This window comes from Egretta garzetta, unplaced genomic scaffold, assembly GCF_000687185.1.
Source record: "Egretta garzetta isolate BGI_Z169 unplaced genomic scaffold, ASM68718v1 scaffold386, whole genome shotgun sequence".
Classification (NCBI taxonomy): Eukaryota; Metazoa; Chordata; class Aves; order Pelecaniformes; family Ardeidae; genus Egretta; species Egretta garzetta.
Window position 1 is genome coordinate 1,073,819 of NW_009260063.1, and position 9,976 is coordinate 1,083,794.

The 9,976-nt window shown below is 40.0% G+C and overlaps 1 protein-coding gene across 1 annotated transcript in view; it reads left to right on the plus strand.

Moving 5' to 3' along the window:
- CPXM2 (carboxypeptidase X, M14 family member 2) overlaps positions 1-9,976 on the plus strand; it is an 83,569-nt gene that overhangs the window by 30,255 nt on the left and 43,338 nt on the right. The window contains exons 3-4 of the mRNA XM_009641076.2: positions 661-770; positions 8,006-8,145. Coding sequence (XP_009639371.2) covers positions 661-770; positions 8,006-8,145 — 250 coding nt within the window. The remainder of the gene's footprint in view (positions 1-660; positions 771-8,005; positions 8,146-9,976) is intronic.

The following is a 9,976-nucleotide window of genomic DNA, read 5'->3' on the forward strand; positions in this document are numbered from 1 at the left end:
CCAGGCTCTAGTTCGCTGCATTGCTGGCTAGCCGCTAAAGTAATGGTATCTGCTTTTCTTTCTTCAAGGCTTTGCACAACTTGGAGCTTAGAGAGATGTCCCCTTGTTTCAAAATTGCCCTCTTTGTGCTTAGTCATTACCTCTGCAGAGCTCTGCTGTCCGGCCTCCAGGACCTCTGTAACAGATGCTATTGTGCAACGCGAGGGACTGTGATTGAAGTTTCCAGGACAGATTTTAATTAGAAACATAACTTCATACAGTAGCTTGGAACGAGTACAGGGAGAGGGGAGGAGGAGGAATCAAAACACGAGATGAAAAAGAAAACACCAAAAAGAAAGAGAAATAAAAAGTTGTTTTACTGGTATTTTGTACCGAAAAGCACTTGACAGGAAATACTGTGCATATCAGTGAAAAACTGAAGCATGGAGCAAGCAGTAATAACTGAGACCCTCAGAAAACAGATCCTAAGCTACTGTACATCAGCACTGCTCCATTGATTTTATGAGAGCTGCCATTTCTCATTGACTTCAGCTCATTTATACCAGCTGAGGGGACCCCAGCCAGTTGGCACAAGTGAAATCCAGAAGCTTTGAATACTTGTTTGTTTTGCGTTGTTGTCTTTTTTCTTAATTAAATTTTAATCAATCTTTTGTTTTATAGATTGTCCTCCACTTGGTCTAGAGACATTAAAAATTACTGACTTCCAGCTCCATGCCTCTACAGCAAAGCGGTATGGCCTTGGGGCCCACAGAGGAAGGCTTAATATTCAGGTAACATCAATTTTTCTCCTAAGTGGGAGAATGGCTTAAGGTTGTACTGCTGTATAAAGAGAACCAATGGATGGTTATTGGTTCTGACTACTTTGTCAGCTCATGTAATTCAAATGAAGGAGAAACACTGGAATTTCAGAAGTGAATAAGGTTGATGGATAACCTTTAGATTCGTGGGGCTTAGTTAGGAAAAATTCCAAACTTTGTGTGTGAGGGTGCAAATCCAAACAGACCTCTATGAGCAAGCGAAGGTGGAGGCAGCCCAGAGATGCTCCCTTCCCAGCTGTGGGAAATTGTCCCAGCTCCCTTAACAACCGGCCTGGAAGGAAGCTCACACAGCAAGTTGCTTTTTTGTTGTTGGCTTGTACAAGTTGCTTTTTTGTTGTTGGCTTGTAGTTAATGACAATGGTTAATTGAAAGTGTGGTTGTAAGGCAAGCACTTGCCCTAAGGCAGCTTTTCAGAGGCAATGATTATGGTACCAAAAAATGCCTCAATTCAGAAGTCACTAGCATACAATCTGGTTTAGCTTCCTTTATTTAATATTACAGATGTGCTTAGGTGCTTTGCAGGACCAAATTCTATTTTCCCATTTCTTGTATTTCTGTTTTCCACTGTATTAGTGTTGTTTTCTGAATTACAGTCTTTTCCAGTGTAAAAATGTTATTTTTGCATCATAAAGCACAACATTTAAAACTCAAAGTCCTACACAGGATACTAGCAACAAGCCAAAAGTGAAAAATCTCTGAAGTTACCTTTTGTTATTAGACACTCCATTAGATACTATTTTTTCTCCAGCTGAAGGGGTTTGCTAGTTAATGAACTAAGACTGGGCCTAGGAAGGATGAGCTCTAATCAGCAGTGCAATTTCACATGGTGCCCACTGCAGTGTAACGGTGGGCAGCTGCTGGAAGGAGGGACCGCTCTTGGTTAAAGTCCCAGGGTGCAGCTGCCCCTCTTTGCTTCAGCTTCTTCTAGTGCCCCTGCACAACCAGCTTGGTGAACTTCTCTACAGGGGAAAAAAACTGCCAGCTTGGTTTGGTGGTTTTTTTTTTTTCATTGTGTGTTTAAATGAATTAATTTTGGTCCTAAAGCTCAGTTAGCCACTTTGCTCTGGAGCTGCAGGAGGCAGCAGGAGCATGGAGGTGGGAACAGCCTCTTCCTGTCCAAGCCAGTGTGCAGGTACAACAGGTTGGGTGTAATGTGAGGTCTCACCTGCAGCCTTCGTAGTTAATTCCTTTTGAGATCTGAGTGAGGTGATTTGCTTCTGTACTTCATACTCTCTGCTAGGAAGAAAAACCTCATGAAAACAAAAGTGGTATGCAGATGATATTCAGATGGGTTGTCTAAGAAAAATTATTATTTTATTACAGTTTTGTTTATACTGTTGCATAAGACCAGGGACTGTGATTTAAACCTCTGAATAGGCTGCCCAGGGGGGTTGTGGAGTCTCCTTCTCCGGAGATATTCAAAACCCGGCTGGATGATGTCCTGTGCCCCCTGCTCTGGGTGAGCCTGCTTGAGCAGGGGGGTGGGACTGGGTGCGCTCCGGAGGGCCCTTCCAACCCTTGCCATTCTGGGATTCTGTGAATTCTTTATTGGTTGTGGTTTGTCATTTTTCATGCTGGTGTTAAAATCCAATTTATTTAAACACAAGAACGGCCATACCGATTTAGACCAGGAGTCCTAGTTTGGTGTCCTGTCATCATCAGTAGCACTGCATTAAAATAAACAGAGAAGTGTAAGAGTCTCTACCTATGGATGATGTTTCCCTTAAGCATGGTCCAGAGCCTCCAGCAAAAGCCAAGGGGACAGTTTCTTGTTGGGAAGCAAGCAGAAGCAAGGTGCCACTCAGCTCTGCCTTCCTGAAAGCTCCTGGGGCTCAGATTAGACCAAGTGTGGTTTTCTTGGTGTCCTGTCCCCTAGGACCTCAGGGCCTGCCTTTCTCCCATCCTATCTTCACCTTCTGGGTAGCAGCCATGCCTGGGCCCCGCTGGATATAACCGTAATGCCTCTGCCAGTTCTGTGGCAGTGGGGTTTTTTAAATTTATTGTGAGAAGGTCCCCACCTCTGCAACATGGGGGCTGTTGTCCCCTCCCTGGAGAGCTGTGTGGAGTCTTGGGTGAAAGGACCTTCTGTCCAGTGCAAATTGGGTTATTCTCTTTGTTCAAAAGATGCTTTTTTTTTTTTTTTTTTTTTTTTTTGTGAACAAAGCCTTCAGGTTGTCACACTTCTGCTTGATACAGGCTTCTGTGTTGCCATTTTCTTGAGCTATATGAATTCTACATGGATCAATTCTCCTTATTATCCAAAAGCTGTCTTTATTCTTTTCTGGTACAGGGACTTAGCTGCTCCCAGGACTGCGGGAGGCTCATATACAAATAACCCAACACCACCTAGCTTGTAACAAAGTGACTTCTCTGGCTTACTTTTCATGTTTAAAAGTAACCCTTCTTTTTCTCTGCTTCATCTTTACCTCTAATAAAGATTTCTAGTAATTCTTGAATCAAAGGCTTACTGAAAGCTTATCTGTATACTATACATACCATAATTCCCTAAAGCCCTTGACCACTTAGAGTTACCACTATGTCTGGGTTTGCATTTGTTTTTCTTTAGATACTGCTTCCCTTGGGATTAATTTAAAATTAACAGCACTTTAAAATTATTCAGAGCCACTTAGAATTTGCAGATCTCTTCCCTGTCGCTTGTGTCTTAGTGCTTGATTTTACTTTGCATCAAGACTTCTGAATTTCAGTGGTATTTAAAGGATATGTGCTTACAACTAAGAATAGGTACTACGGTGGACTGATGTGTCAGATAGGTAATGAGGTCCCTGGTGATTTCTGTTTGCTGCTCAAAAGGGTGGGTCGCAGCACGCTGGGGAAAGGCAAAAGGCACTGGAATTTAAGCAGCTGTGTTTTCATGCTGTTTAGTATTGTACATTAAGAAAAACACTTGGCCCAAGTCAGAGAAGCTGACGTGCCACTGAAGTTTCACCGAAGGACTATGCTATGTGTATGGTGATGAGCAATTTTATGGGCTGCTGCCCCTGTGGCATGGTCTGGGTACCACCACGGTGCCATCACAATATTCATGTGACTATTGTGTTCCTCCCCAAAATAAGACAAAATTCCCTATCTGTTCAACCTCATCAGCTGATGTGAAGTCAGCTGAGAAGCTTAGGGCTCACCCCAGGTAACTGGCACTACCTCCATTCACAGGGAATTCACAGAATAATGAAGTTTTTCAAAGGCTTCTGAGGGTTCTTTTTTTCCTGTTTAGATTATTTGAAGCGTAAGAAATTAATCAGGCAGCGTATGCTTTATTCTGAAGAAGGACAGGCTGAGCAGAACTGGATCAGACCTTCTAGGATCTGCTTCTCTTGTCACCTTGCACAGTGTGGGACCTGATTTTTGCTCCCAGCCCTGTATGAATGCGGTGATCAAGCTGGGATCTCTTGAGGGCAGGAGCGATGTTACTAGAGCCCCATATACTGGAGATCTGGCCTGCAACTGTAATAGCAGCACAACCAGTAGTAATTTAACATCACTGGGAAAAACCATAGCATAAAATAATATTCATTGAGGTGCTCTGGCTTCAGGGATAAAAGTCATTAGTATTTGTCATTTGTACAATAATTAGCAGTAGTTAAAACCTAGAATAATTAGTCATATTATGTTTCTTCCCCTTCCTTGTTTTCCTAGTTGGAGAAATCCAAACACCACTGGAGATTAACCAAGGAATGCAATCGTGTATGCAAATAAGCAGGATGTATTGCTTTTTGTCTCCAGTTCTTTGTTTCCCCAGTTCCTTTTGAAAAGCTCCATTATCAAAACACAAGCAAAAGACAAAATTACTGAAGTTCTACTTTCAGCCTGTGTGCTTCAATTCTCTTCTCTGCTGGCAGTGGTTGCTATAAATACCTGTGATGAGTAATGCTTTTTTTTTTTCCCCCCTCAAACTTTCTATGATAAAATAATGTTTGTGATCACCCTGCTGGGAATGGAGAAGAACTTAAGGAGAAGTGGTTTGATATTCGCTATATTTTTACTGCTACTCCAGCTGACTTGTGGCAGAACTCTGAAATTTCTTTCTTCATTTGAATACATTTAGGCAGCAATACCCTTCTCCTCATTACAGAATAAGGCTTTTGGAACGCTGATAATGTGAGCAAGCATTTATTCTGTCTTGCACATGTCTAATTCAGAAGAGAAACATGAATTAAAATTGGAAGTCCTATCATTTGTAAAGGAATCATAACCTTTTGATTTCACTTCATCTTAGCTTCTGGCTTCGTAACAAGAAATTGATTTATTTTATTTGAGTTACAGTTTTTAACATTCACATTTATAGATAACTTACTCAGGAGTGACAGAAAAAAGTCCCTTTTCCTATATAAAAAAATTTATTTTTTCATAAGACACTGCATATTGAGAAATGTTTTTGCATTTGGCTGTAAGTGAAATATAAGCTGGGTTAGACTTTGTGTTATTCTTGAAAATTCAGTGAAGGAAAACAAGGGTTTGCCTAAGACCTAGTCCTTACTTCCAATTTTCATTACTCCTTCAGTCTCTTTACTTACGAAGATACTGTGTTTAAAATGTATAGCTTAAAGTTATGTATGTCATAACCTGAATCTATCATCTCTGTTAATCAATATATAGGTTTTGAATTCAAGTAAACATCTTACTGAGAAAAAGGTCTACTGACCTATTGTCTTTGACTATTTGATGGTAGTTGTTCTCAACTTTCAGGAATGAAAATTTTCCAAAGAAATTTAATAGCAATTTTAGCTACTAAATATTTGATTGAGTTTATAAGGGTTTTTATAAAAACAATAATTTGAAGTGACCACAGGGCAAATTCAAAACCTCAGCACCTGAAGAAAAAAATACAGACTTGAAGCTTGAAAAGACATGTTTCAACACAAATTTATTGGAATTCTTTTCCTTTCAAACTATCTCTAATAAAAACTTCTCATTGGTTAAACTCTTTTTTTTTTTTTTTTTTAATTTATTTTCAAGTAGTACTCTTTGATAGAGTACACAGACACCTGCTTCTTTTTACCTAGTAAAAATATTCTTTTAGCTTCAGAGAAGCTGATGTCAGGAAATAAAAGAAACTGTGCTTCTCCTTCCTGCTCTCTTTTCTTTTGTGCTCTCCTTGCCACTATTTAAGACCATAGTATTTTGATATGTGTGTAACCATAACCATGTCCTATAGACTCCCCATATTTGATATACAACTTAAACACATTATTATCTTTATTTAAGTGCAGTTGAAACCATGGAGACTTGAGTATGTAATTTAGGGTTTGGGGTTTTTTTTGCAAGTAAGATCTTCTTTTCTCTCCTCTGCTTCCCTCGTCTCACTGTAATGTAGAGGAGATCTTTACGCCCTGATGAGCATCATACCAATGGGAAATATCCTCAGCTTGAATGAGGACCAAGGATACCAGCTGAAACAGCGGGGGATATGGGTACTTGGTCTGCAGAAATCGGTGCAATTTCATCAGTATGAAGGGGATTAGCATGATGCTGGTTCAAGGTGCTCTTCAGATCTTAACACTTCCTGGCAAGCATTGGTTTTAAACCCTAAGGCTACTTCAAATTCCATCTTAGTTTAAAATGCACTGAAACCTTTTCTTGAAAAAGGTTATAATTCAGGTCAGTGATCATATTTATATTCCCATCTTTTCCTGTTGTTCAGTTCTTCTTGAACTTCTATCTTCCATTGTTAATAGAGTTTTTCCCTGTACCTTGTGCCTTGACTTTTATACAAACTTCTATCTATTAACTCTGATATTTTAAAGTGAAGTAGGTGGCTTAGTGTACATTTGGTGGATGTGGGAAAACAACAAATTTTTAAGCAGCCCTATCTCAGATTTGAATACCTGAGAAAACAAGAAGTTTTAGGAATTAAATTTAGGAATTTAGAAATAAATTAAATTGTTTTGCAGCACTTCCTTCACATGCCACCAGACTCACATTGGGAAAAGGGATTAACAACTGCATCCTCTCTTTGTGAATTAGACCCACCCAATGCCCGTTTTGGTAGAAACCATCTGTAAAAATGGAGGTAGACAGACCTGTCAATCTCTGCCATTGCAGTCCAGCTATGACCTGCTAATACTGCTCTGTGGCAAGCTGAGGGATAATTCAGGATTTAATTGGCCGTTGTATTCTTGGGCCCTTCATTTATGTTTTGTATATACACACACCAACACAAAATGCACCACCAAGCAGGTAATAGCTGTACACCAGAGCTTTAGGATCTGACTTTAATGTAAACTTACAAAGTTTTCCAGGCTCTTGATTTGTATTTGGGAAATATTTAAGGATATTCTGTCTTTTAATTGGGTGGATGGCAATGATAAATCCATGTTAAACACAGATGAAACATCATAAAAATACACGTGGACTCAGAGGACCATATGGAAAAGCTTCTGTGCTCTCTGTGGCAGTAGCCAGCTTGGTGCCAAACATTTCCTGGGCTTTAGTAATAAGATAAATATCTGAAGACCTCATTTCTTTAAATGCTATTTCAGTTGTATTTAGAATATAGGTTGCTCAAAATACCTTGCAGCTATTTCTTTGAAAATGTTGAGACTGTGGTGTTCTTGCCAAAGTAAATTGGGATATAGATTGGTACACAAGTTGGAGTACAGCTGGGCATTCCTAAGTTTTTGACCTTTGGTATTAATTTGCTTCAGGCTTGAATATCCCTAAGGATGAAAATTAATAATTCTGGGATTGAAAACTGGTGGGAAATGGTATTACTCTTTCCATAAGCCCTACACTCTCCTTTGCTGCTTCCAGGGGAAAGAAGATTGCTCCAGCACCCACCATTATTTACATGGGTCGCAGGTGGCTTTTTAGGACTTTCATAACTCTGAAGATCATGTGGATAATTTGTTCTGGAAAAGGCTTTATCAGGTTGCAGACAGGTGGACTGAACTGGAGCCCCGTTTACACTCTCTCACTCTAAGCTGAGTTTGTATGTAATGGTTCTCAGGTTTTGAAGGGATTTTGCACAATTCCCCTCCCTGCTTCGAGTAAGAAAATATTTTGGTTGCTCCATATTGATGTTGAGAATGACAGTCTTAGGGGTCTTAAAACAGAGCCAAAGGAGTAAGTAGAATGAATAATGACTTCATGTTTTCTTTTTTTTTTTCTCCCATGAAAGACCTTCAGTTTCTTGGTTCTGATTTATGAAGATAGTTTTGCCTTCTTTTCAGGCAGGTGTTAATGAGAATGATTTTTATGATGGTGCTTGGTGTGCAGGAAGAAATGACCCATATCAGTGGATTGAAGTAGATGCTCGAAGGCTAACAAAATTCACTGGCGTCATCACACAAGGAAGAAACTCTCTCTGGTCGTAAGTACATGCTTTCTTTTCTCCATGACATTCTGAGCTTTCAGACCAAGGAATTCATGTTGAATTGTGGTTTGGGGTTTTGAAGAAAAAAGAAAGTATGGAAATGCTGTGTGACGTCAAATAATTGAACAGAGGAATAGTAAAGGACAAAGTGGTTTTGTATGGCATAAAATACAAGTTTAAAGGTAGTAAACTTCTATAGTCATTGTCTTCATCTGGCAAAGGAAGCACCACGATTCCCTTGGATTATATGCCTTTATATTCACCTTGTCAAATTTGCTTGTGCTAAAATTCTTAATTCTTTTCCAATATTTAACTTGATTATTTTATCATCCTAAAGAATAACCAGTGATCTTTGTGATTTCCTAATACATATGCAATCACCAAAAAATCAGTAAAATTCCAAAACAACATGAGTTTTAAATGAGCACTTAAAGCAAATTTTATATCTATATATTTTTTTTTGTTGTTCTATAGATGAATTTATAATATAACCAGAAACCACACAGTATGTGTTGACCAGGACTGGAATGTTTGGGAGCAGTGTGCTGTGCTGTGTTTATGGGTGCTAGGAAGACTCACGCAGTTCTAAGCCTGTTTGCTAAAAAGCTTTATGGAAGGAGTGCTTGCCATGAGTAAGGCAGCTGCCTACTGTGGTGGCCTAAGGAGGCAACGCAGCCGCCTGTGCCCCAGGACCTCCACTTTGGTCTGACGGTGCTGCTCACTTCCAACTCTGAAAGCATTTGTGAGCTTTCGGGTTGCTGCCTGTGCTACAGAGCGAGTATATGGCGCTGGGAAATAACCGTTTTGCACAGACTGTGTGTGTTTACTCGTTTGCAACCCGCTTCTGAGCGTAGGTGCCCAGATTGCTCTATAACACACCCAGTGCGAATGGGATGAGAACTGTATATCAGGAAAAGAGCAATGAGCTGGCATAAACAGGAACTGAGGGTGATGTGTTTTCTCTTTTTTCCTCCCGCCCCGATCTTTACAGTCTTCATTCCGTCTCTTTAATTTCTCATCGTGTCTCACTGCACTGTGTGAGCAAATAATCCCACTTGTGCTGCTAGACCTTTGGACTAAGTGTGCGGGAGATGCACAGCCTGAGATCCATTCTGCTCAGGTCTCTCACTTAAGAAAAGAATATGTCATATAATAAAAAGGAAACCAGAAAAATAACACTGTAGCTAAGAAAAAAGCAAGAGGGTTTTTTTCCTTCTGTAGTTTAATTTTCTGGTTGTTTTTTTTAATTTCTTTTAACACTGCTGTGGGAGTAGGAGCCTTTTTGGCAATAAGGTTTCTATATTTATTCCACATTGTTCTGTGTCAGGCAGATAATTACTGTAGCAAAGTCTTACTCTTTTATATATTCACACTCTTGACATGGCTGTTCATACCAACACCAGTGCTGCACTGCTTTGTCTTGTCAGATTGCTATTTTTAGTTCAGCTCTATTGCGAGCTTACAGCAGGACTTGACACTCTATTTATAGTTGGTATTCACAGTCATGTTTGGCTTTTATTTTTGGTTTGGTTTTTAAATTACTGAATCTTGCTTTTGCCCTCTTCCTCCACAAAGAGTTGGTGGGCAGATCTCTGAGGGTCTGCAGTAGGAGAAGGGTTGATGCTGGGAGAGCAGGTCCAGGCTCCTCAAGTTACTTAGATTTACAGAGAAACAGGCACATTCCTTCTTCATAGGAGCAAAGATGGCTTCAACTGGACCAGCTGCACTGTGGGGTAGGCTAATATCTCCTGGGAAATATATTCTGTAAGATCAAGCTTTGCCCCATGGAGGGGCCAGGGGAGTGGGGAGAAATAGTCCCAGGAAGAGG